Source organism: Fimicolochytrium jonesii (genome assembly GCF_025526975.1).
Source record: "Fimicolochytrium jonesii strain JEL569 chromosome Unknown EV422scaffold_19, whole genome shotgun sequence".
NCBI lineage: Eukaryota > Fungi > Chytridiomycota > Chytridiomycetes > Spizellomycetales > Powellomycetaceae > Fimicolochytrium > Fimicolochytrium jonesii.
In genome coordinates, this window is record NW_026515686.1 from 515,101 (window position 1) to 541,927 (window position 26,827).

The 26,827-nt window shown below is 53.7% G+C and overlaps 6 protein-coding genes and 1 non-coding gene across 7 annotated transcripts; 3 read left to right on the plus strand and 4 right to left on the minus strand.

Moving 5' to 3' along the window:
* The first annotated feature begins 9,765 nt into the window (after positions 1 to 9,765).
* EV422DRAFT_130835 (uncharacterized protein) lies at positions 9,766 to 10,712 on the plus strand. Its single transcript, XM_053064740.1, has 2 exons — positions 9,766 to 9,901; positions 10,000 to 10,712. The coding sequence occupies exon 2, from the start codon at positions 10,008 to 10,010 to the stop codon at positions 10,644 to 10,646; it is 639 nt and encodes a 212-aa protein (XP_052923968.1). The 5' UTR covers positions 9,766 to 9,901; positions 10,000 to 10,007; the 3' UTR covers positions 10,647 to 10,712.
* An 807-nt stretch (positions 10,713 to 11,519) lies between these two features.
* EV422DRAFT_569317 (uncharacterized protein) lies at positions 11,520 to 11,811 on the plus strand (the record flags this gene model as incomplete). The annotated part of the gene is made up of 2 exons (XM_053072755.1): positions 11,520 to 11,705; positions 11,782 to 11,811. 2 exons carry the CDS (start codon positions 11,520 to 11,522, stop codon positions 11,809 to 11,811), a joined length of 216 nt encoding a protein of 71 aa, XP_052923969.1.
* Positions 11,812 to 13,673: 1,862 nt separating this feature from the next.
* On the minus strand, positions 13,674 to 14,905 carry EV422DRAFT_130852 (uncharacterized protein). Its single transcript, XM_053064741.1, has 3 exons — positions 14,898 to 14,905; positions 14,222 to 14,787; positions 13,674 to 14,096 (listed from the first exon to the last, which is right to left on the minus strand). The coding sequence occupies exons 2-3, from the start codon at positions 14,670 to 14,672 to the stop codon at positions 13,858 to 13,860; spliced, it is 690 nt and encodes a 229-aa protein (XP_052923970.1). The 5' UTR covers positions 14,673 to 14,787; positions 14,898 to 14,905; the 3' UTR covers positions 13,674 to 13,857.
* A 7,243-nt stretch (positions 14,906 to 22,148) lies between these two features.
* Positions 22,149 to 23,198, minus strand: EV422DRAFT_569319 (uncharacterized protein; the record flags this gene model as incomplete). Its single annotated transcript, XM_053072756.1, has 1 exon — positions 22,149 to 23,198. The coding sequence occupies one exon, from the start codon at positions 23,196 to 23,198 to the stop codon at positions 22,149 to 22,151; it is 1,050 nt and encodes a 349-aa protein (XP_052923971.1).
* Positions 23,199 to 24,419: 1,221 nt separating this feature from the next.
* Positions 24,420 to 24,491, minus strand: EV422DRAFT_t99. Its single transcript has one exon. It is a non-coding gene; the product is annotated as a tRNA-Glu (tRNA).
* Positions 24,492 to 24,610: 119 nt separating this feature from the next.
* Positions 24,611 to 26,092, plus strand: EV422DRAFT_130970 (restriction endonuclease type II-like protein). The gene is made up of 3 exons (XM_053064742.1): positions 24,611 to 24,947; positions 25,178 to 25,488; positions 25,566 to 26,092. The coding sequence occupies exons 1-3, from the start codon at positions 24,719 to 24,721 to the stop codon at positions 25,947 to 25,949; spliced, it is 924 nt and encodes a 307-aa protein (XP_052923972.1). The 5' UTR covers positions 24,611 to 24,718; the 3' UTR covers positions 25,950 to 26,092.
* A 143-nt stretch (positions 26,093 to 26,235) lies between these two features.
* Positions 26,236 to 26,774, minus strand: EV422DRAFT_507842 (mitochondrial ribosomal protein L37-domain-containing protein; the record flags this gene model as incomplete). The annotated part of the gene is made up of 2 exons (XM_053068683.1): positions 26,236 to 26,555; positions 26,633 to 26,774. The coding sequence occupies 2 exons, from the start codon at positions 26,772 to 26,774 to the stop codon at positions 26,236 to 26,238; spliced, it is 462 nt and encodes a 153-aa protein (XP_052923973.1).
* Between the last annotated feature and the right edge of the window lie 53 nt (positions 26,775 to 26,827).

The following is a 26,827-nucleotide window of genomic DNA, read 5'->3' on the forward strand; positions in this document are numbered from 1 at the left end:
GAAGATGATGGCTTACTGAACTGCCTCCGGGTAGAGGGCCTATGTGTCGTCAGTGAGGTCCAGTGTGCAGCCGCGGTGTGTTTGGCGGAAACATCCTGGTCTCCGGTTACATCAACTCACAGCGCGAAATTCGACTACTGGACAAGGAGACACTGGAGACACAACATCCGTGGCCTCCCGAGTTATATATGATGCGTTGCGAGCCGAAACAGGTTTTTCTTTCACCGCCGAAAGATGGACACGGACACCCAGCAGACACCCAGCAGTCTCGGGGCGAGTCCTCGTAACGTCGAAACAGGGATTGGCAAGAGGGATCTTCCTTAGCCATAAAGGAACTAGAAAAGGGGGTAAGAGTGCGTTTCTCAGTCTCTCGAACATCCATAAGTTGCGCCCAGCACCGAACGAAAATAACTAGCGCTCGCCCCTGCCTTTTCCCTACACTTCCTTCTTTTCCCACTCAACGTTATGCACGCCGCGTTCATCCCATAGCAAGACTGTCAGTTCGAACTCTTTTGATAGCTCATGTCAGTGCCAGCTCCACGCATACCAGTCGTACGCAGCCGCACCTCTCCACACATGGACAGCCACACGAAACCACAACTCATGCCCGATATCAGATGTGCTTGAAAACGCTCGCAGTGCCATCCTTGTTCCGGGGGAGGGTGAGATTGCACCGAAGATGGGCAGACGGGGGAGGGAAGCCGAGCAAATGTTGATTCGGAGAGTGAAGAGAGTGATGGGGAGGAGGGTGGGATGAGGTTCGTGAATGTAGGTGGGGAGAGGGCGGGGAAAGGGAGGCAGGTGTTGGGGCTTAATGCATCTCGGAGTCCGAGCACAACAATGGTAGGGGACCGGCATCGATTGAAGCTATCGAAATCCTCTCCTCACGACCGACCACATATTGCGGCATCACAGACTGACAACGTAAATAAGCCCAGTCACAGCGCGCACATCTTCCTCCCCGGGACCACCCACCCACCTCAATCACCAACACGCAATCCTATCGCACGCGCAGAGCGACCCCTGTGCCCCCACTCCTGAGACGTTGACAAATGACCATCGACCCAGGGCGTCGCTGCACGTTCTTCGGATACGTTACCAGCCTGCGCAACCGGACTTGCACGCGATATCCCCACCGAGGGAGCATTGGTCAGTACAAGCATCATCACCGCTCTCCTCAGAGTACTACTTTCTCCGAGCCCCTCCCAAACCCTGAATCACCACCACCCACCAAACCCCCACGACCCATTCAGCCCCGCGACCATCACCCCGTCCTCGACACCCTCACCGACTACTTCGACGCCATGCGCGTGCACTCATCGTGGCAGTCAATGTCCCGGATGAATGGCGAGAGCCGGCACTAGAAGTTAACACAGACAAATCGGTAGTGTGAGGACAGAGACGCTGAATCCGAGGAATCCGCGGATTTGGGACGCCGGGGAGGAGTTTGGGGGCTGGAAAGGTATGTATGCCGTGTTTATAGTATGGTGGCGGTGGATCTCATGATGTTATGATGGGGATTTCTTCCTAGACTTCGTAAACGTCCACCGCCGCCAAAATCTGGTCTTGGTTCAAAAACATCATTCCACGGTCATGTAAAATCGACAAGGGCATTTCTGAACCTGGGCTTTTGGTCTTTCACAGAACAGTGATAGTTTGGATACGTGGGTTTCCCCCATCAGAACATCCCTGCAAGCTTGCTTAGTTGTCAACCTGGCAAACCCATCTGTCCATTACATATCCTTCCGTAGAAGCGACAGACAAAGGGTCCGAAGTAGATGCATTTCAACTGATCAAAAGTGCGAAAGGATTCCCGAACAGCCCAGAGTTGTTGATTGTAATTTGAAGTGTATAATGTAAACCGTTCTCCAAACTAGGCTGAGCTCCGCTGAAGACGAGCTGCATTACGTTCGCCACACTGCGAGCGAATGCTGTAGGCAGCTGAAGTGCATAGACCACGATAGGACCCAGACTATGGATACTACATCGAGTGCTCCGCCTTGGGGAGGAGCTTGAGGAAGGTCCGCAGAACGGGATGATTCCTCTCCAAATCGACCACGACCCATCTATTGCAGATCAAAAGGTCATCGTTAGTCAAGCCCAATCGCGAAAGTTGGGCAAAACACCTCAAAACCTACATACCTGCACTAAAGATTTCTGCCCGAGCACCACGAGCCGAAGAAACCAGCAACTTTTAACTCCTCCTCAAGCACATTTAAGAAGGCGTCGAAAACGACTACTCACCTGCGGCGCCTGGAAGCCTGCAGCGGAACGATGAGGGGTGAATCAAGGTATGTACCTCCTATAGGAAGAACATTGTTGCTGAGGCTCCAGTTGCTGGTCTCCGCTCTGAGTGACATGTCAAACCTTTTCATCCACAGGAACAGCTCGGCCATACAGAGGTGCTGATCTCCAGCCGTTCGAAGCCGCGCGAGAGATGAGGTACTACACGTCCAAATATTGCGCTCCTTCTCCGCCGCACGTAGCACGAAGGACTTGGCGCTTGCTTCTAATCGCTGGCCTTGGATCCCTTTCTAACCGCATTCGCTCCAACTACAAAGTCCGGGAGAGTCAGAACCGCCGTTGAGCCAGTGGGTAAAGGACGTTGTGGAGACCGCATCGTCAATGTGGTTCCGGGAAAATGAACATGAACGAACGGGACGCCTATGACCTATCATGATATTCCATCACGTTTGAGCGGATAGCAGCCAGCTTGTATCTTTTCACAATTGGAAGTATGAAGAATCCCAAGAATTTCAAGAACTCAGAATTGGACGGAGAAAAGATATTTTATTGCGAATGTATATGTAGGTTTAGATATATCAATACAATGTAAGAGCACTACAACATAGACGTCTTGCTGGACCATTGGTTTCCCCAGCGAAAGCCGAGTACTCACAGGAACCGCCGCGAGAAGGCTGTCCAGAGGGTTCCCGCCTACAAAAGAGAAAAGAACAAGATGAGCGGATCACACATCGAAGAGCGTTATACCTCTAGATTCGGATTCCGGCGATAGCGAGCGACGTGGGGACTAAGAGACTAAGAGACGAAGAAAAGGAAAATATGAGCCGATGATCAGAGCAGGACGTGCGACGTTGATTTTTAGCTCGAAATCGGAGGTACTTATCTGAAGGGAAGATAGCCAGAACCGCACGCAATTCAGAAGCAACTCGCTCAAACCATACAACTTACGTCGTGAAAGATTGTGTTACCACGAACCTGACACGGTTTCGGTCGATTCAACCAAGTCCTTACTCTCCTACGGTCCCCGAAGGCAGAACCATTGACCCTGCCACCCGGAGGTGACTAGGTGGCAGAGAGCTGCACCCACCGCAAGTGCTCGGGCGTAACAAATCGACCCCCAGGGGACCCCTACTAGGTAGGGCACGGACCCAATGCCGTGTTGATTGGATGCTTGGGAGAGAGCGAGTTGGATGAGGAAAAAGGTGAGAAGGGAACGGCGAGCGAGGCCTCTTTTATAGACGATTTTGGACTCGCGACTGCACCTTGCGCAGCGCCTGGCGAGATTTGGACGCGCGTTTCCTGGCCCAGGTCTGCATCGTGCACTCGGAATTGGTAATCCGCGGATTCCGACGAATCTCTTTGTCTTTCTTTCATCACCATGTCCCTTACCTCTTATCGCGCTACGGTAGGCTGTGCCTTCGCTGTGTCTAGGCCTCGTCCGCGGAGAGGGGCCATGCGAATCACCTAGGGGCTGCTTCTTTTTCTTACGAAATTGGACAACGGTGTTTTGCTCGAAGCGCGGCATGACATGGTGAATCACCCAAGTCTGACTTGGTTTTTTTTCCCAGGGGATTTCGTGACGCGCAAGCTCACTTATTGGTGCAAGTAAATATGAATCATTCTGGGATGTGGGCCACGTAAACCGTCCCTCGAAAGTCCTTCCCTGGATGCAAAACGGTGTGCTCACTTATTGGTGCAAGTAAATATGAATCATTCTGGGATGTGGGCCACGTAAACCGCCCCTCGAAAGTCCTTCCCTGGATGCAAATGAATCATTCTGGCATGTGGCCGACGTAAACCGCCCCTCGAAAGTCCTTCCCTGGATGCAAAACGTGTGTCGAGCCTCGTTCGGACATGAGATCTCATATGGACCATTGAATGTGTTTCACGCCAAGATTGCTTCAGAGCAGTATCGAGCATAGTCCCAATGAAATCATGTTGTGGCATAATAATTCCTGCCACTAATGAGTAGGTATGCGTTTTGAACGTGTTGAGCATCTTGGGTTGGAATGTCTAGATCGTGGGTGGGAAGACCCTCAACGCGTAGAAGGATTGATGCTAGGGGTGAAGCGGAAATGACGGCTGCGCAGAAAAACGCGCCCGTCAATGTTGACTCATCAAGGGGACCACGCAAAGTCACGTGTTTTATTTCAAAATGTGAGCTGCGGGTCTTTTTTGCCAGCAGCACTTTGACACTCGACTTCCTGCCCGACGCCAATCACAGGAAGGGCTGGGAGACGTCTTTCCTAGACCCCGAAAACAACCCCAAAGTCGTCCTTGAAGTCGAAGTGAGAGTTCCTACGTCCCACTCTGAAAGGACCTGCAAATGGGAGGCGTTCAACTCGCTGCGACAAGCGAAAGCTGGGGGACTGAGCGGACAGCATGTAGAGCAAGGTTTATGGCCAGTGCCGTACACTCTCATTCGGAAGAGCGACAGGCGCTCTGCAAGGCGAAGAGGGAGAAGGAAGCGGCGAAGGATGTGAAAGTCGCGGACGCCCTTTCCAATTGCAACACCCCAGCATCCCCGATACGAGCACCTCCGTCAATGCCATCCGTCAAGCTCGCACCTGTTGATTAAGGACGATATGAGAGCGGCGAGGCTGCTGCAAAGGGTACTCGCCAAATTGTCAAAACAGACACACACAACGAACCCAGCATGGAGCATGGCAGCGAAGTTTCCTTCCCGCAGACGCAGCAACTTCCGGAAGGTTTTAGGAGCAAGGCGTCTTCAAATTAACTGCCCACTCTTTGATGTGCAGGATCCTGCTGCCCTGGAAACGCTCAAAGCCAGGGATTTGGTAAATTCCGCTGGGTAGCCTCACACATCTTTGCAATTCGCCCGACTGACACGATCTACGGCATTCAGGATGTTCGAATGGCGTCATTGGCTCCATGGAAATCCGCAGCTCATAACAAACAATGCTTGAACCAGGACAGTCGCCCCGAGTCAATCCCGCTGTTGGATGGGAATACTGTCGGGAATGTAAGTTCTTGGGGACGGCATACATGCGGCGCTGGCGTATACCTTCTGAACTTTCCATTCTGCAGACCAAATTGTTTCAAGTCGTCCAGATGGGACTCTTTGGATACAATGAGCTGGATGCCGTTTCCACCTCCCAAGAACGGTTTGTATGCCACTTTTTTTGGCTTTTTGTGCAACATAACATGCACACTCCCACGCCGATTGCCCTTCAAGCACGGTGTTCGAGAGGCTAGCTTTGCAGCAACGACGACTATAGCAACAGGAAGGCCGGCAGCAGCAAAGGAAGAGTCGAGGAAATCTTGGAAGCGGGAACGTGAGGCAGCAAACAAGTGGCAGAGGGAGCGCGGACTACGACAACAGCAGCAACCCCCGGTCCCCGGAACTGGGGTGTTTGAGTTCTGCAGCTAGATGCGGCTACTGGATCTTTGCTGTCCCGTGGGGTAGAAATCGGACTTGGACCGGGGAAGTTGGGGATACTGAGTGGATCTGGGTTTTGCGAACATCGGACTCCGCACTAGCTAACTCCCCGAACTGCTCCCTGCATGGGGAAACTGTTGTGAATCTAATCCTCGATGACGGTGTACGTCGTTCTTGATATCGTTCATTATTTCTTTCCCAAGAAGAGCAAATGCCACACATCAGATAGCAAATACCGTTCCATCCTTCCCTCGCTCCCCCCAATGACACTCCATCCTGCTCGCCGCACGGCGCAAGTCCTCTGCAATCCTTGTAAAATTAAACGGAATTGAAAGTCACGTGCGCTCCTACTGTGGGATTGAGAATCCGACAGCGCGTTCTCCTATGACTAGAGGAAGCTGTCAAAAAGCAAAACTCTCATCCCTTCTGGAACACCTCTCCGCATGTTGCGGGCTCAGAAACAGGGCCCCACAACCAGCGAATTTTGCACTCACGCAATCGCCACGGCACTTCATTCTGCATATGCAGTCCTTATGCTAAGAGCGACGATACGGTCGTAATAACGGAGCCGACCGGGAGGGCAGCACCACCGATAGTAATTTATGGTTCGGAAGGACCCCATCTGCAAAACAGGAAGCGTATGCTCCCCACGCCATATTCTCCATTTGATCTCGGACGGCCGATTACCATCACCAACGAGATCGTGTTCCTGCTCTCAGCACTGGTCGTCCGACACAACCTAATCCACCTGAGATAGAAGCAAGGCGGTGTCGTGGAACCTGGCTCTACGGACGGTTCAACACCGAGGGTTTTACCATCACCGCCTATCGACCATCGGTCGCTATAAACCGGGCCACTATTACAGTGGGCACTTCTTCTGATGCGCCCATTGCTAAAGGTGAAACCTGGGTTATCGCCGATATCCACCACAATCCCACCCTGGCAACAAAGAATGTTCGTCATAATCCTTCGCCGCTGTAGACGCATTTGCATCGTCGGTCCCTAGGACCTGGAGGGCCGCTGCCAATTTCAAGTTGAGACCGGAAGGGATCGGTAGTCATAACGAACATTGGGCACCATACAAGGAGGACGAAACTTGCTTCGGCAGGGTATCGCCAATCTGGTAATGCCCTGCGTTTCCATGAGGACCGAGCCATCAGGGAAGCCACCAACAACAGCGAATGATGGACGACGCGGTAGACGTCCTTCGTGGGCTTTTGTCACGCAAACGGGGCACGGCCTTCCGGACGGAATCGGGTCTACATTCTCAACCATGTAGATTCGCGAGAGGTTAACCTGTCCAAGAATTCGTGCCTGGAGGTCGATCTCAAAACCGGGATTGTCGCCTGAAACCGGGATCAGTCTGCTTTGTCTCGCAAACCATATGAGCAGACGAATCAGCGGCCAAGAGAGACGGCACAGCGTATGCAGGAGTTCCTTGCGTTTGGGCGACGTCGGGGCGCGTGACTATTTAGCGGGTAGGGTCGAAGAAGCGAATCAGCCCCCCATGATATATCTTGTGTCGAAGCTGCATGTAGGTGGACGGGCGAGTAGGCGAGTTTCATGTGTGCTACGTGGTGCACGTTTCGAATCTCTCTTGCAAAACCACTCACTTTTTTCCCCTCCCCTCGACAGCGTCCACGTGGATCAGCACCCTCCGCCAATGCGATTCAATGTCAGGAGACCCTTCTAGGGGTGGACGTCTCGGCGCCTGCTGAACTTTCTCGGAAACGATATCACTGAAGAGTTCACGCTGCGCCGGAAGATCAAAGCCGTGCAATCAAACGATGGCCCGTATTTGCGTCGCCGCGGGCGTTGGAGATCTTGCTCAAATGAGGGTAGATGGGAGACGCACTTGCTCTGCGCCAATGCTTGACATGCTCCGTGAGGGAGGAGAAAGCTGCACTTGTGTCCGGTCGGAAGATCAATCTGAGCAGTGTGGCGGCGCGGATTTTGCGTCGCTCACCCAGGACATGGAGAGGGGGCGGACACACCCGGTCCTAGTAATGAGCCGGCGCAGCTTTTGGCCGGGCGATTCAGAGCCAGCGGCACCCATGAACCTTCAACAGGAGGACTCAACCGAAGAAGCGGACGCACACATCATCCCGTCCATGCCCTTCGTCACCCAGCCGCCGCCTTCGTCTTTTCCGCCTTATCCACATGAATCCTTCTTCGCACCCATCGACCGATACCCGCGATCACCAACATCGCGGCCTGCCCATGTGCAAGATTTGAAAAGGGACGTGGTCTTTCTGTTTCATCTCTCTCGCTCTTGAAGGTGACGTATGCGAGAGAAGGGCGGACTCAGTCAGCACTGAACGTAGGTCAACAGGGAGACTCGCGAATATAACCGCCATTCCCTCTCAAAACTTCACCATAGCAACCGCTCCTTCTTCGCTCTCTATTGGCCTTCGACAACACCTATTCTCTCAACGCCCCACGCACTACTTCACCGTGTCTCTCCATGCCAAAGACTACCTTCCCTCAACTTCATCACGTACACAAACGAAAGGAGACTGTTCTTAACATGCGCCGCCACCCTGAAGGTGATGCATCAACCAGGGCAAAGACACTCGACCGCCAGGAACGTCTTCTTGCAGGGATGACGTTCAGTTGTCACCGTCTATCTGGGAGGCTTTTGGCACCCATTGGATGGATGTCCACGTCTCGCCGGAGTTTGTCACCGTAATACTTCGGAGGCCTTAGACCCTCTAGGTGGACTTGACCACCAGATGGGAGAACTTTGCAGCACTTGTTTCGCGGCTTTCATCTTGCGGAATGTTCGTGGGCCTACGATAACATCCACTCCAGCGAACCTGCGCAAATAAGATCTTGAACAACGTCACTTGCACGGATCCTACCACGGACGATACTCAATAGCCAAACGGGGGAGTTCCAATGTTCTCAGAGGAGTTAATCTTTCACAGGCTACCGCAAGGGAGTTTAAGATCCCACCAACAGGCGCAGGAAGAAAATCTGCAACGGGATCTAGTAGAAGCTCGCGTTTTATGTGTCAAAGCACTCTAGGGAACGCTCGTCAAGCGAGAAAGGAAGGCAGCCTAATGCTCGAGAAGACAACCAGGGGAGCGCGCTCTGTGGAGAAGTTGATGTCGATCGCCCCGCCGGTCAGCAGCACCCATTAGCATCTCCTATTGCATTCACTTCTGGGGATGAGCGCAACAAGCTCTCTTTGCCTGCGTCAAATCGCCAGAAAGAGAGGTCTCGCCTGTGGATCATCGAGGAGTGAAGATCATGGAGAGCCCTTCTGTCGTTGATGGATAACAGTTGACTGGTATTGGATGATGTTGTTCTGTGCGGAGATCGGAGATCAATGTAGCGGACACTATCAGCTGAAGCATCAACCAATTCCTCTCTAAAGGAGGAACTTGCTGATGCCTTTGCTGCTGGGTGCGACATCCGCTACATGAAGGCCTTGATATTTCAGACCGCGTGTGCCTCGCGCATCGACCGCGATTGAGTGTTACCTTGCTGGATATACATCCAGCAAGGACTGTAGCAAGCACTACATATACAGGTAGAGGGATCAGTGAGTCTGCCACATCAACAAACCCCTGGCCTTACTTGAATGAACAATGCGCCTGCGCATCAATGGTTGAGCGACGCCAGGAATCAATTCTCGCACCTAAACCGGAGCTGCCCTTGCGAGACGCAAACAAACCGCCAGATGAAGCGAGCGGCAGCACTTCGCAGGACGGGGCCCATGCTAAACCCGGTTTTAGTGGAAGAAACAACTGGATCTGGACATGGTCTCCTCAAGCCACATGCAAGAGCATGGATGCTTTGACGGGTTCGCTGAGCCTCGCTGTGCATCATCGATACGAGACAGAGATATTTCATACCGCGGGTCTCGGAAGGATTCCAAGACATCCCTCTTGATGGTGAGTGTCATGCCGTACATGCCTGCACATCTCCATTTCGTCGTTCAACATAGCTCACCATCAATCCCTTGCATTGACAGCATGTCATCACGTGGTTTACTGTACAACGGACATAGTGAGATTTCCACGCGGTCCTGATGTTCATGAAAGACCACACGTTTGCTGCGGGAGGTCTTGAGGAGACTACTCGTAGATTCTCAGGCCCGTGCGCTGAAGTGACCCCGCCCGCCCGTTTGAAAGAGACGCGTAGGGGTTCAACGATTAAGGGTCGCGCACGGTGGCAGTGCATTTACTAATTACCACTGTCGACACCCACTCGAACTTGTTCCTCACATATATACATCAACCCATATACAAGGTAATAGTCAGACCCGGCTGCCTACTGAGATCTGTGTTCCTCATAGCCCGTTAGCTGAACTCTGCGGTATCCACCATCTTTCAAATCCCGCGCAGCAGAAGCGACAATGACAACAGGAGCACAGAAACAAGCGAGGCGAGCACGCCTATGCAAAAAGATGCGGAGGACGATCGCCGGCCGGGCCGCGGTGAAGTCCTTACAACGCGAGCTCGAAAAACAACGAGCCAGATCCAAGCAAGCTTTGGAGCGGCACGTAGCACGCACCGCAGCTAGCACCACCACCACCCCGTTCCACATAGCCCCGTGCTCTGACGGTATCCACCATCTTTCAATACCGCGCAGTAGAACCAATACAATGACAACTACCGCTCAAAGAAAAGCGAAGAGAGAACGAATGTTCAAGAAAACGAAAGTCAGAACCGCGCTGCCGTTTTTGCGACGGAAGCTGCAGAAGGAACGAACGGCGTCAAAGCTAGCTTGGGAGCAACACCAAGCAGGCATCCCAACCGCAAACGCCACCACCACCACCACCACCACCACCAACCCCACCACAACCACTGCCACTTCCACGACTGGCGAGGGAGCTCCCCGTACGCCCACATCCTGTCATAAGCACCTCAGCCGACTTGCGTCAATATTGAAGGATAGAAGGAGTCAGCGACGCAACTACCAATATCCACATCCCCCAATCATGATTCACATCCACACCACTCAAACAATCATGGGCAAGAAAGGCCGGCGCTAAAGTCCGAGGCAGGGTCAAAGTATTCCGATGCCGCCCTGTCCACCGAGTCCCAAGCCGCCAACAGAGACGGCCGCGTCGCTGCCAAGAAAGAGAGGATCTCGAAAGACGGAACCGCGATCTAGAGGAACAACTCACGGCAATGACGGTAGAACTCCGAGCCCTCCAAGCCGCCGCCGGACCCTCAGCCTCCTTCTCCTCCTCCCAAGCCGCCAACAGAGACGGTCGCGTCGCGAAGAGGGACTTGAGCAAGCGCCAAGTTCTACGTGCGGCGGAGCAGGCGCGCAATATTTGGACGTGTAGTACCTCATCTCTTGCGCGGCTCCGAGCAGCTGGAGTATCAGCACCTCATCCTCACAAAGAGGGGCTTTACATGTTGCCGTCTACGGCCGAGCTGTGCACGCCTGAAAGCAAGAAGCCATGATGCCTTCTCTGGCTCAGTTTGGATCATTATCTGCAGGATACGTTCATTCAACTCCTCGAAGCGGGAGAGCGGCAGGTGGCGCATTGGGAACGAAGCTCGTGCCAAGTCATGTGGGATTGCCGATGAACTGGCGAGTTGCAAACGAGAATCCGACCACGGATCCCAATAGCAAGTCATCCGCCTCCAACCAACACCCTCGCAACCTGACCAGCGCGAACAAGGAAAGGAAGAACATCATAAAGAACCAGCGTACAAGCGAGAATGTACGCCGGTTGCCGGCATGTTCGCATTGATAGTGCAGTGAGTGCTCTACATGAGTGGAAATCGTGTTTCGAGGTGTCCTTCCGCCCACCCCTCGCCAACCTTTGTCTCTCATCCTTCGTCTGGACCACGAACCAACATCCTCCCCACCATCGTCACCACCCATCTCCACCCACCACACACCCACCACAATGGCCAAGTCGAACGCAAGCTTCAAATTCTCGGCTGCGGGCTTGTCGGCTGACGCCCAAGCCGCCAATCGCGACGGCCGCGTCGTACGGAATGACTTGTCGAGGCGGCAAGTCCTCCGGCGGTCCGTCCGCCTCGTCGTCGTCGTCGTCGTCGGCGTTCTCGTCCTCCTCCGACGCCGGGTCCAAGTACTCGGATGCCGCCTTGTTGACGGACTCCCAAGCCGCCAATCAAGACGGCCGCGTCGCACACATCACAACATAGGCCGAACAACTGAACCCGAAAACCTCATAACCGCATGGGATACTGGTGGAGATGGACGGGCACATCTTGTCATAAGCACCTCAGCATCGAGCACTGCCACAACCACAACCACAACCACAACCACAATCACCAGCCCCACAACCATTCCACATCATAGCTGCTCTACCGCCCTGTAGCCGCATCATAGCATGCACCACCTACGATGTACTGTACATACATGCGATTCCTTTTCTATTACATGATACAGTAGGATGCCATCGGGGAGGTTACGCGGTCAATAAATCTTTGTGGCCAGCAGAAGTCACCGGCCTGCTGCGAACGTCACCGTGGTTGACTGGGGGCCGGCCAGCCGCGACTAGTAGCCCAAACGCCGTCAATTTCGACGCGCCCGTCGTAACCTCCCCAACGGCATCCTACTGTATGTTGTAGGAAAGGAAGCAAATTCCACAGGAGCGGGGGAGCGTTGGAGCTACACCAGCCCATCCGAACGAAAGCACAAGTCTCAACTCATCTTAAGCTGCATGTATGCTGCCTCTATGCTACACTGTTTGCGACGAGCCGATGGTCGCGGGAACTAGGCGTGTCATACCGAGAGATGGCGTTCTTCCATGATACCTTTAGAGCCCAAACGCAATGGGACCTGAAACGTTACTGGGCCGCGCCGCAAATGGTGGTAAACGAAAAATGGTCGACACTGCACATACAGTATGCCGTGAGGCCGTGGAGTTGATTCCGCCCTGACGTTGAAAGTTGAATTGGACGTTCGCATGCTTGCAGCACCATTATGAGCCGATGCAGGCTGGAGAGGCAGGTAGAAGGTAACTTCGAGGAGACAACCATAGAGACCACCGTAGGAGTCCTCGATACGGGCAGTGTACTTCGGGTGGAGGACCGTTGGCTTGAATATTGCTCTCGGCGTCCTCGTGGAGGGTGTGTGCGGGAGTGGAAGGAGGGGGATACACAGCGCCCAACCAACCCTCCTGAAGGAGGAGGAGGAGGAGGAGGCGGCGGCAGACGATGATTTGGGGTCGCGACAAGTGAGGTTCTCCTTGTTCTTGTCGATCGCAGCGGCAGCGGCGGCTTTGAGGACTCGGATTTCTTCCCTCGTTGCGGCGAGTTAGCCGCGGAGGGTACGGTTCTCCCTGTCCACCTGACGGGTATTCCTTTTCCGGTTCTGGAGGGCGGGCGAGTCCTCGGCGGCTGTTCATTTCGACCCAGCGTCGCGGGACGGCTTGGTGTATTTGCGCTTGGTCGTTGTGGTGGGTGGAGACGGTGGGTAGAGACGGTGGGTGAAGATGTTGCAGAGCTTGTACTTGCAAAGCGGCTCCCCCGAAGCGAAGAAGAGGAGGAGGAGGGTCCGTGGGCAGACGGTGAGTTGGGGTCGCGACCAGTGCGGTTCTCCTTGTTCCTTTCGATCGCAGCGGCATCGATCCTCGTTGTTGGCTCCATATTGACGTCCACCGATGGAGTGGGACAGGGCGCACCGTCACTGGGCTCTGATCTGTCAGCCGATGAGTATAGTTGCGCCAAGAAAGATTCCCTAGCCATGTTGTTTTGGTGGTGCGTCGATAGGCACGGTCCTTCGGATTGAGGGAGGAAGCATTTCTGTCAATGTACTACTGTACGCTCTTTCGGAGATGACAGGCGGTTTCGCTTGTCGACCATGGCTGAACCTTCTCAGCGGGCGGTATGCGATCACCAAGGCAGCATTATCGACGAAAGAATCAGCGAGCGAGGGATTTGCAGGAACATCGATGGGATGTCTTGTCGTGTCTTGGGGATCTGTGGAGAGAGTTGCCGAACAAACGCAGCTTTTCTGACATCATGGAGATAGATGAATATAAATCTGGCAGGCTGCCACGTGACTCAGCAAAACTCTCCCTCGAATATGCGTCAAGTGATATGTGCGATGCGGTTGGTTTCCGTTCTTTTTGCATTCAAATGAATGTTACATATGTACAAAGGGAGACGACCAGATACGACGACGCAAGGACGATAGAAGGAAGGATATATAGAGGTCCAACTAGGATGAAGTACCATCTGTCTACAGCACGTTGATTTAGGGCCACATGTCCATCACACTTTGACAACAGGTCCCGAAAACGACGCAATGGAGTCGTTTCCATTGGTGAGATCGACAGCCATGACAGTGGGCTCTGGCTTTGGAGCCGCGACGAGCGGAGCCGGAGCGACGACAGTGTCGACGAGTAGCTGGTTGGATGCAATGGAGTCATTGCCCTTAGTTGCGGCGACGGGTATGACTGCGGTTTCAGTTGCAGCTGGAGGGCGCGAGATTGCAGTACTGCTCGGAGTGACTTCGACACCTGCTGGTGGAGATAATGAGAGATTCATCGAAAGGTCAGCAGATTAGCTTGCAGTCTCAAGATTCGAGCACAAAACGTTTTGAGCGATCACACATCGTCTCAACGGCGGACTATACCTGAGATATTGACGAGCGTCCCGGGAGGAAGAACAGGCGCGGCATAAACTGACGGGGCAAAGGTCAGCAAGACCAACACCCAAGCGATCGATGCAAGGAGAGCCCAGGCCCGGAAGCATTGTAGAATCGTGGGAAAGTTCGCCATGCTTGTCGTTTTTGAGGTCACGGCGGAGAGTATATTTGCTGAGAAAGGCTGGGCGCTCGGAGATGTATGAGGGGTCGTCCGTTGATCAACGTGTTGCTTTATGAGAGGCAGAGGAAAGTGGTTCTGGAGATGTCTATCGTTGAAGACGGTAAGCGACGAACTTGGTTGGAAAAGTTTGAAGGTCCTGCTGCGATGCTCAGCGGTTTTATATGCGCAAGGTGAAATGAAAATCAGGGCTTTTTTCGCTGCCCGGTATATGGCCTTGGATGGAATGTTCCTGCCATCTTGATTTTGACGACGAAGCATGTGAGAGCAGCTATAACTCGGATACTTCCCCCATTAATGATGCTATTATCCATCCACTCAATGCGGTCGTGGTCGTATATATGCAGACTGCGGCACGCGTTCGCTTGCAAAGGGGCTGCGGGGGAAAACAAGTGTTAGATTACCGGGAGCATTGACAGCAATTCGACAGCGCGCATTCAAATGTCCGCCCAATGACGGATTGGACGAGACAAAACAAAAGCGTACATGTGGATGGACAATACCTCAGGGAGTTCATGAGCGCAAGGACCATACACCAACTGATTCTGCTCACAATAACCGGCGGAATCTCGCTGGCGCGTGTACTGAGCAATCCGACTTGCGCAAGGCTTTCGGGAAATGCAGCGCCACCCACGCTGTGCCCGGAGTGTGTCCAATTTTGTTGTTTTGCTAACGGGACGGCAGGGTGAATTGATTCCAACGACACGCAAGAGCCACCCTATCTGGAGCCTGCAGACTTCAACGTATCGGAAGATACGCCAGATCCATGGAATCCAATATGTGGCGGTAGACGCAGCCGATCATCTTGCTACACGGCCCCGGTTGATTTCACCACAGGGTATCATTCTTCTAGGAAGGCAAACTTCTGAGACCTTCTCCGTCTATTTGAGCTTCCCTCTGATTATGTTGGCCATCACGATGTTGGATCCCGCAAACCGAGCTCAGATCACTCAAATGCCCAAAATGTCGCTCTTTCATCCCGGCGCCCGATCTTTCATGCTCAGCGCTGGTTGCCGTAGTGGAATGGACTGCTATATTAATAGACACCACACTGACCTCATTGATACGCTATCCCAGTCCGAGAGATGACCGGCAAGCATTCAAAAGCAGGCAGATGCTGTAAACACGTTGTCGCTCGAAGGCCCTGAATCGTCGTTGCAAACGAGAACGCCAACCACACGAAAGAGCGACCGGGGCTGCGTAGGGTTAGAAAGCGGGTACTTCGAACGCGAAGTGAGCAGGATTCATGCCCCCCCCCCCCCATGCCCCATTCAGCAGCAGCAGCAGCATCTCACTTAAACCGACGTCGCCGTTGCATTCCGAGGGACTTCCGCGAAGCTTCCAAGACCGTAGAGATGCTGCCGGCGCGAATTCCCAACACCCCTACGCCTCCCACAAAACACCAAAGGCGACGAGAGAAACAAGGCAAGGCGTTGCGGTAGGCAGGGGATATAGAAGTATATTGGGTAAAGAAGAAGAAGAAAAAGTAAAGCCGGCGCAGACTTCGCGCGCCTACTCCAAGTAGAAAAACTCAACAACAAATCATATACAGTACATGACTGGGGATATAAACTAGCTACTGAGTTAGGGTTATGATTGGGTTACTGTTGGGAGTTAGGGTTACGGCTAAGGTCCGGGAAAGGGGCAGCGTCTGCCGAGGGCCATATTGTAACTGTAGAGGGAGGACTCGACCGGGACCACTCCTATACACCGCAACATCCGTTGCCACGCCTGCTCCTGCTTCACCCAGCCTTCAGTCCGCTCAACCTACGGCCGCTCAACCCGCCGCCAGCCGCACCACATAGCTCATCAACCAGCCGAAGCAGGGAAAGGTGCAGAAGAAGGATGACACTAAGACATGTCTAGGTGTTCACCCTCAAAGGCGTGCGAGATCCTCACATGAAGCTGCGACGTCCACCGTTTGAGATGGGAACTCGTAATCGGCGAGCGGCTACGTTTTCATGGCGCGTTTGCGCAACACTCATGACGCTGGCAAAAGGGTTCGGACTTTGGAGCGGGGTCAACGTTTCGGCGGACCCAGCGAACAAACCCAACACGGAATGAAGGAGATGTGGTGGTGCCGAAATGCTGCGATCGGAAACGCCATCATGTTACGGATGATGTTGGCCGCTGTGTCTTTTGCAAAAGATGCGGTACACCATGCATATCTGGCTGCACTTACCGCACAACTATATCGCTCCGCACCCTGGGTATACCGAGTGTTTGCATATTCTGCCATACGCATTGCGGCTCAGATTGAGAGAAAGTAGAGATACCGAAAGTATCTCGGAATCATATGTAGATGTATGTATACATTATGTCAACATCAAAAGGCTAGGACAGATAATAACCATCGCAATGTGTTCTTGAAACTGGACCATTGGTTGCCCCCGGCCAAATCAGAGCCGAGTACTCACAGGCGTCGCCGCGGGAAGGCTGTACAGTAAGGGTTCCCGTCTACAAAAACAAAGAACAACATTGAGCACAACAACCGAGCACGAGGAGATATACCACGAGGTTCGATCTTGAGGCGCTAGCCACTTAACGACAATGACAATACTGCGATGATCGTCCTTGATGGGCGCTTTGCACCTGCGAGACAGAATGAGAAGTAATGAGCCCAACCAAACAACGCAGTCGAGGGCAGAAGCACGTACCAGTAAACTCAAGACAACCTGTCTTTGAGGAACACTCCAATCCTAACCCCAAGAGCCACTTATCGACGAAGGACACTGAGTCCTAGATACCAAGAACAGGACAGGGTTGTGACGTTTCGCTGGAGAATCGCAGGTAACTTGTTTGCCGACTTCTCTCCTCACCTTGGTCGGGGATGGGGAGCCCTCGGAAGTCAGGACTGCATGAGCACGCAGACGCGTGAATAAGACCACATTTTTTCATCAAAATGCATCTGCTAAACCCCAATGATTAGGCTGGCAGGTGAGGACAAGGCGTCAGTTCCAACTTGGGGATTGGCATCTCACCGGGGGTCGGTGACTTCTTCGCATTCCGTCGCGAAGCGCGTATGTGCTCGGCCCTCTGCCATCAACCTCCCCTACGCGTCGCTTATGTCAACCAGCGAGAGCCAAATGCGCGTATAGAAGACCCTCACAAACGATGCTGCTGATGCACTCTTGTTCACCGCCAGTATGGGGCTCCTTCACTAGCACCGCAGCATGGTGTGTTTGCGTTGTCGTCGTCTTCGTTCCCTTCCTTGGATTCATCACAACACCCACTGGCGGACATACCCTCAATGGTATTGAAGACCGGGATCTGGCAAGGAGCCAGCGCGAACGCAGCCTTGTGTGCCAGATAGCCGTATTTGCTGACGCGGGCGAGGCGAAGATTGACTTTACTGAGCAACATTGCGGAACTCGACACGCTGCTATGTTCCCGAGAAGTTCGGCAAATTTGGTCATTTAGAAGAAATGAAAGTCGTAACAAGCGGAAGGCGGAGCTTTTCTTTGACAGCTTGAAATTGGGTGCGTGTGGCAGAAGAAGACGAGGACGGGGACGCCGACGCAGAATATGTCAGAGACCGTTTTTTTCTGACTCACTCTTTGTTCGTGACGGCGTGATGTGCGGCCGGTGAAATCGACCCGATCATAGCACGAACGCTGAGTTGCTGAGACGCCTGCCATCCAGGCTCAACGCAGGAGCCGCAGCCTTATGTAGATGACATGGCGGCCCAGAGGTGTAAGGAGACTCGTCCCACGAGAAGTAGCAGTTCACCGATGTTTGTGTGGTCGCATAGCTCTGAGCCTGAGCGGCGGATAAGAAGCATCTCCGCCTCTGGTGTACCATGCGGATGATTTTGCAATGGCACACCCGGCGGCGGCATCTCAAATTGAGTCCGCGGCACTTGTCGAAGCATTGCTCCTCTTCTTTTCCTTTTCCGTTTCCATGTCCTTGGCTTCTTTCTCCCCGACCTTGAACATGTAGCGGCGAAGCCGTGCGTTCATATCCTCGCGGTATTGGAGATTCTTGGCGCTGCTCCTGTTCCTGTCATCGGGCGCAGCGTCCCGCTTCTGCCACAACCCCCACACCCTCTCCTTCGCCATCCCCTTCGCGCACAACCCCCACACCCTCTCCTTCACCATCTCCTTCCCCATCCCCTTCGCCATCATCCATGCTCTCCCGGTTTTCCCCATCATCCTCGCAGTTGCCACCGTCGTCGGAATCCCCGTTGTTGCCATCCTCCCCCTTATCCTCATCGCTTTCATAATCCTCCTCATCCTCGTCACCGCCACCAAGGGCTGTCCACGGATGAGCGCTCCCTGTCCACTCCGACCATTCGACCAGTTTTCTCTGCAGGACTGGCACTCCCAGATTCGCATTGCAAAGCTGCCTCTCATCTCATCGGATGTCAAATGGCGAAAGTCTCGCTGCCGGAATACAAACAGCGTGGAGGCCAAGTCCATCAGGGCACCGAGGGTCCAATGTCCCAGCTAGAGTGCCGGGCCCACCGCTGGTTCTCAGGCATTTTCAACAAGCTGTCAAGTGTGTCCCACGTTTCCCGGGCAGATGCTTTCATGCCAAAACCAACAACCCGAACAAATGGCACGCCGCAATCTAGTGAGGGTAAATTAGCACATGTCCAACTCTTGCATCAACTTTGCACAGAAACCCAAACTTACAATCGAGGACATCAGCTAAGAGCTCTGCCATGATATGCTGTCTTGCACAGATCAAAGCCAAAGGATGCCCAGACCCAATGACGGTGAAACCCAAAGCCCTCAAGTACAAAAAGTACAAAAGGATTAGCTCCTTGAACTCCGGTGCCACTTTGACATATCCAGTTCCTTGGGCAACATAGACAAAGTGCTTGAACGCTTCATCATCTCTGACTCGCTCCGGTGCATAGCAGACAAGTTCACACATAACCCCTCCAGCAAATCCTTCCAGTCTGACGACGTCAGACAGTCATGACAGCGTCATGGCCTGCGGTGGGCGGTGTCTCCATGCGGCTAGCTGGATGTGGTGCAAAAGCCCTGAAAACCAGGCCAACCATTCTGCATCACATACAGCTGGTCCAGAGGGTCCACCTAGGTGCCCGCTCCCATGATGAGGTAGTCGCATGGGGAGATTTCAGCGCGGAGTACCCGTCTGTCGCGAAATGCGGGGAGTATGGAGTGTGTTGATGGGAGTGTTGTTGTGAGTAGGAACTTAACACTCGCATCGAGGTATCTCGGCGGTGGTGGACTCCCTTTCCCACTCACCGCAGGGCAGCGATCTAGGCAGAAGCAGAGCACACTTGCTTTTGATGTGATGGTCTCGTAGTCGACAACGTTCGCCTTGACCAGACCGGCGTGTTTTTTTGATGCGTCTGCGAACTTGCCGCAAATGCGCTTTTGGAGTAGATTTTGGCAATGGAGGAGGAACCTTTGCTTATCGATTCATCGATCTCGCGCTGCGACTGGTTATCCAGTTTAATGAAGACGAGTTCCGACATATCGGGGTACTTCGGTGACAGCGCTCCTAATTGAAATCATCGAATTCCTGGGAACCGACCGACGACGTAAGCATGTCGGATGAATGGTAGGATGAAGCGACGGGTATGGTAATCCAGACGAGGTGGCGACCGTCGGCGTAATCCAGGTGCTTTCCCCCGTCACCAACCCTGCCCCTCGCCGATCGTATGCGGCCTTCACGGTACATATACATCGCCGGCGTACACTCATGTCCCATCCACTTGCTGAGCAGAGATCTCGGCCTTACTGGTTCAGATATGGTCGGCCGCCGAATCGCCGTCACCGTCGAAATCAGCTAAATCGTCGTCGGAGTTGCCAAAACATCGCCGCGCCATACTCCGCGCGCTCTTTGAACAACCACCAATCACTAACTTCCCTGAGTCCTCAATCGTAGTATCGATGTGAATCCGCGCGCAGTAACTGGCATGCAGCATTCCTCCCGATCGGTTCAATCCGTCGTCAGAACTCAACGGAACTGGGCCTTCCTCGCCTTCCCCGACTCCCAGCACCGAGTTCCACCGACTGTACATGGATATATAGTGCCTCGGATATCAGGCGTTTGTGTGCGGTCACCGACGGCTGTCACGACTACGCATACGATGGAGATCAAGTGTCCGGGGTATTTTTTTCTCTTCCGAAAGAATGCGTCAACACACGAATCGCACATCATGTGAGGGGTTTCCAATCACCCATCAATCACTGATGCGGTCCATCCGGTCCAGCAACCGGTTCACTGGTGATTCATGAATCCTCTCTGGATCCGACATGACTTTGCATTTGGCCTGAATCAAAGAAAAAAGCTTCGTCGACGGCCGTATCCTCGCCGGTAAATCTCCATGACCCGACTTTGACCGTTCCCGTCCTCGTGGCAAACCTCAACGTACGAAGGCGTTTGTTACCGCACAGTTGTCGGGAGGCGACCGTCTTCGATGCAGTCGAACGAATAGTGCTTGCGCGAAAAGCATGTTCAATGGAAGTGGTGGCTGGCTGGCGGTCGGATGCGCCTCTTACGAAGGGGCATCTCCAACGGGGCCAGTCCAACAACATCGGGTTCCTGTAGCAAGCGCCAGCCGGACGGAATTTTGGTCGTGGTCCCCTTGTTCCAGTCAACTACGGTGCGTGCGCCGAAGACTCTCCGGTTGGGGCGTCCAGCATCGCGACGAGCATTGTGGACTTGAGCGCACGCTCCAAAGGTTTGGTCGATCTCTCTCCTTTGTGCATCGCGCGCCACGAGTACCTTCGGTATGATGGCTGCTTTGCGACCACATGCACACCAATCTCTTGGAAATCGGCCATTTCCTTCGTATTGGTAATTTATTTGTCCTAGGAGACGTCGTCCGGCAAGCATTCTTCAAGTTTTCCTCCCCAGCGTCCTTGCATGCGCTAATCATCAAATCATTCGACCACCGCTCCAAAGGGAGCAGATGCCTCCGAGCCAAACTTTCCCGCAATGTAAAAAAAAGCCTATACTCGGGGCTGTACGATAAGCTGCTTTGATGGATTGAGACAAGTGAAGCGCTTAGCCACAGCGATGCTCAGGGCAATACTGATACATATAATAGGGGTTACTTACGCCAGGAACGCCAAGGCATTGTGAGACGACGGTAGAGAGAGACAGACCCCGAGTGCTACGACGACGACGACGGTGGTTATACTGAGGCCACCCAGAGGCGAACTGAGTTACGTAGTCTTTTAAGAGAAATGCATATACTGTATGTACGTAGTGCGTCCGTGAGAAAGAGTCGTGGTCATCGTTAATTGAGAGCGTGTCCTTCAGGGCCGCCCAACTTCCGCTACAGATTATGGGGGCGTGAATTTGAAGACACGGCCCATCCACGCTTGTCCAGAGCGAGCAGCTTGGGGAACAGCAGAGAACAACCACTCGTAATGGTGCATCGCATCTTAGAACCCTTGTCCTCCGCCTGGGAGAGCTTTGCGACTCGGATGTCGAAATGACCAGTCGAGGCAATCCTCGTCAGCCAGGAAAGCCCAGAGAGCCCAGAGAGTCTTCAACATTCACCAAAAGGAGGCGGCTGGGACGAAGCGATATCACGCATTCCATGTCCCAAACTCCGCCGCTTTGGCCCGACTACCGGTGGTGGGTCCCTTGGTGGACAGAAACCCAGACGAGACGACGGGCAAATGGGCAACGGCAACTACACTGCACGAACTGAACGAGGGGTTTACATCCAAGAGATTTGTGGTATCTATCAGCTCAAATACAGCCAGTCCAGGCAGCAGGATAGGGTATCAGGGAAAGAAAAAGAATCTAGAAGAGTACCGCCGCCGCCCACGCAGCACTAATGGCCAAACCAAGCGCCATACCCGCCGTCGTTTTCACCATTGCATCATTGGAAGAACCCGAAGAACCTGCACCGGCACTTCCGACAGTCCCACCCACACCAGCAGCAGCGCCCAGTCTGCCCACAAACCACCCCTTCTGCGGCCTCGTACAGAATCCAATAATGTTGGAAACCCTCCTCCGCCTCTCCCCAGTCACCGCCCTCCTCTCACACACACCCGGGTGATGCACCACCACCTCATCACACGTCTCACACCCCTGCCCACATCCCCGTTTCTCAACCCAGGTCCCGTCGTCATTGCACTTGATACTAGACGACGACGTAGCGTTCATAGGCCTGCAGGACCCGTCAGCCAGCACCGCGCGAGTCGAGATCCGCCCGTCGCCCATGATAGGGTGGGTGGCGCAGTCCGACTGCTCGTCCTCGATGAACCCGAAATACTGCGTGTCGATGAGATACCACAGCTTCCCGACGTCCGGGCGGTTCAGCACCGTATCCGGGAACGTGTTCACAGCCGGCGTGGCGTTGGGGGCGAGGCCCGCGAAAGTGGTCACCAGGCGCGACTCGGTCGTCGTGTTATGTCTCAAACACCCTTCTTTGAGGGTGTTGTCGCTGCATTTGAATGAATTCCCGTTGGCTTCGGGCGTGTACCCGCTGTCGCAGTCGACTAGCTGCGCGAGCGGCTCGCCGAGGAGCGGCTCCGTGGTGGTGAATGTGGTGATGTTGGTGAATTCGATGTATCCGGGCGGGAAGGTGGGGCTGCAGTCAGCGGTGGAAAGGAAGGTTTCGAAGCGGACCCATGTGTCGGCGTAGACGAGCGGGGTGCCCGCGGCTAGGGCGAAGAGGAGGGAGGTGCGCATTTGTTTTTGGGGTGGAGTGGTAGACGGAGTGACTACTGGGCTCGAACGGTCGTCTTTTGGCCCTGTGCTGGTCTTATGCGTTTCTCGATGCTCTTCCCTAATCCCCAGGCGTCCATCGTTGTGAGCTTCTCCAAAAGACGCCAACAGCAGCGCCATGTCAAGTCAGGATCTATGTCACATCCGGGGCGGAATTGTGGGCGTCGGGCGTTGGTAAATCCACAAGCGTTAAGTTTGCACTGTCACTTTCCTGTCAATCACACTGACGCCGCGACGCGAATCGGTGAACTCAAACCTCGGGCGCCAACTTCCGCCAAGGCACCCAAAAACCCAAATCGATGTTTATCACAAAATGAACAATCGCAGCAATGCCTGAGACCTGTGTCCGTACCCGTGGTAGAGCTGGAAAACCACACTGAGTTCTGAGACCTCTTGGACCTGTATGGTATACAGCACATCCAACCGACGAACGCACTTGAATCCCAAACCAAGACCGAGCGCGATGTGGGTTACCTCACAACGCGAAGATGGAAGGAAGCAGAGAAGGACTTGCGCCGTATCCAAAGGGTTCAATGGGCGTTGATGACCATTCGTTGTGCGTGCATAGCTCATGGCCGTGGTGATGGGAGTCATCCATAGTTGCCTGTGAAGAATATCCCGAGAAAAGAGAAATGTATGCTAGTTGCTATTTGTTGAATTGTATTGGAGTTGCCCTTGACGCTTTGCAGATGCCCTTCGTCTGCCAGCGAACATATTTGTAAAGAAAAACGGTTTGCATATTCCTCATGATGCTGAGGGCCGCGGCAATAAACGCTGTCCAGGCGGCGCCATGCAAGGTTGGTGGGCACTAGACGCTACCATGGGCAACAGAATAGTAATTTGACAGTTTATACTCCGAAACAGCATATTGGTGCGTTCCTACTAAGGTTAAACACTTCACTCCACACGCCGATATGGTTGGCTCGGGGACGTGCGAACAATTGACAAGATTTCGACAGCACGTCTTCGAAGCTTTTTCACTCAGGGCCCGAAAATCTTTTGCCCATCGCCCAGCCCTGAGATGGGTGGAGCGAGCTTGAGAAAGATGATGGCCCAAGGCTTCAACCGAGCTCCAACCGGGATCTACAGTATATAGCCATTTCGGCATCCTGATTCATCGTTAAGAGCGCGATATGTAGCGCTTGACCGCGCGCTTTTGAGAAGGAAGGTTGTTGAACAGGAAGGGGAATAATCTGAAGGATGGTCGGGGCGAGCTTCCGGGCGAGCTTCCGGGCGAGCAGCAACAGTCAAAGCAAAGACCTACCCAACATTTAGCAAATGCCCTCAAAAAATGGGACCTCCCATTGCAAAAATGGACCTACGCAATATGCGCAAAACAATTTCCCCCGCGGGGAATCGAACCCCGGCCATCACGGTGAGAGCGTGAGATCCTAACCACTGGACCACGAAGGATTTGCTTGTTTGGGTTTGATTTTAGTATTATATGACGTATAAGAGTTGCGCACGTTTGGCATGCTGTACAGTTAGGGGCTTCGCGCGGCGTGCTCACATCCTGGTTGCCTTTGCTTTTACACGGAGTCCGGACCTGCTCCTTTTTCCACACTCGCAATTTCACACTTCCGCCCCAACGACGTCTACACTCACCCCCCCGCCGTCACACCACCCGCCACCCTCTCACAATGTCAACAACCCAACACCCCCCGCCAATCCACCTTCCTCCAGGCTCATTCACCCTCCACCTCGTAGTAGACTCCCGTGAAGTCAAATTCAAGAACCAACGGCAGCATATTCAGGAGCAGCTAACCATGCATGGCGTGAACGTACTGACGAGGAGTCTGAATGTGGGCGATTTCATCTGGGTGGCCCGAGGGGGGAGGAATCTGAGGAGGGAGGATGACGTTGATGGGGGTGAGTAGACGCGTGAGCCGAGCGCATGTGTTATCAAGCGCGAGCGAGGGATGCTGGAGGGTCCGAGCCATAGCGAGGAATGCGGAGGCGGCGAGAATGCTTGAGGATGGCATCTCAAACACACCGCCCAACATCCTCGTCGCGGGCGGAGCAAGCAGGGTATCGTTTTCATCCCCGTCAACTACGGATCATCCCTCATACGCGGCGTTCTTCCCATCGTTCACTCAAAGACACACCAGAGATAGTGCTACCGTACGTCATCGAGCGCAAAACAACGGACGACCTCGTCGCAAGCATCAAAGACTCACGGTTCAAAGACCAAAAGCTGCGGTTAAAGACCTGCGGGTTACCATCCCCGATTTATCTGATTGAGCGGTCACCGAGTATGGTTCGGGCGCTGGAGTTTGGGATGACGGCAATCCGTACGGCCATGACACAGGTGCAGGTCATCAATGGGTTCTTTCTGAAACAGACCGGGGGGTTGGATGAGACTGTGCAATACTTTGTGAGGTTGACGAGGAGGTTGGAGAAGGCCCTTTTGGTATGTCTCCATTTGGAGGGGGTATACGCATACGGTATACTTACAGCACTCCCTCACACGCACACATACACACACAGGACAAAGACCTCTACGCCGTCCCCCCATCTATAACAACAAAAGACGCCCTCCAATCCTATTTCACAACCCACCCTCACACTCCCCGCCTCCACCTGACCTTCGCCACCTACCAATCCCTCAACACAAAATCCACCTCCTACCGCCTCCAATCCATCTGGATCCGCCAACTCATGACCATCAAGGGCGTCTCGGGTGAAAAAGCCGCCGCGCTTGCAAAGACGTATCCGACCATGCGCAGTCTGGTCAAGGCGTTGAAGGGAAAGACGGAGAGGGATAGGGAGGAGTTGGTGAGGGCAGCGGTTCCTGTCAGTGGGAGGAAGAGTATTGGGCAGGCGTTGGCGAGGAAGATTTTGGCGGTTATTGCGGCGGATGTTTATACTTAGTGCTTACTTTTATGTACTCCACGTAGTCCGAGACATTTTTTTGGGAAGGCGTAATGCTTAAATGTATATATCCCGGTTGTGTGTACTCTATCGAATTGCGTAGCATAAATACAGATAGCTCGGCGGAGGAGCTCACGCATGCGACAGGTACAAGGTTGCTGATCCGCTGTTCACTCGTGAAACACCCCCAGCGCTCGAAATCCCAACCCTCCTCTCCCACCGCCCAACCTCTCCATGACCCACCGCCCAGACTCCGCACCTCACTTCGTTCGCACTCAAAATCCCCTTATTTACTCCTCTTCGCCAAAGAATTCGCCTTAATCTTCATCTTCGTCACCACCCTCAAATAATCCATACTCAATTTCTCCTCCTCCGTCCACTCCTTCTTCGGCGGGTCCAGCAGCCTCCACACCCACGCGGGGTACTCGTTGTCCGGTAACGCCACGGGGTCCGCTTTGCCTGCGAATATGTTGAGTCCTTTCATGACGGTGCCGGGGGGGCAGGAGGAGGGTTCGAGGGGGCCGACGTAGGGCGCGGTTTCGGAGGTGGAGTTGGTAGGGGTGGAGTCAGAGGTGGAGGAGGGTGGAGAGGAGGTTGCGGTTGCGGCTGTTAGGCAAAGGCAAGAAAAGGAAGGTGAGTATTGAAGCATCACAGACACCCATAGCAAAGGACGGTTCACACACCTGGACTCGCAACACGAACGGACGCTCCGAATGCTCTCGTTTGTGATGGGATGCTACACCGTGCCACTACATTCCGTTGACATTGTTGTTGGGAGGCTGTGCGTGCTATGCAGCGGAAGGTCGTCGTTGTTGAGTGGTGCATTTTGTGGGTGGTTGTTGGAAGTTGGGATTAGGCGTGGTTGGGTGGGTTGAGAC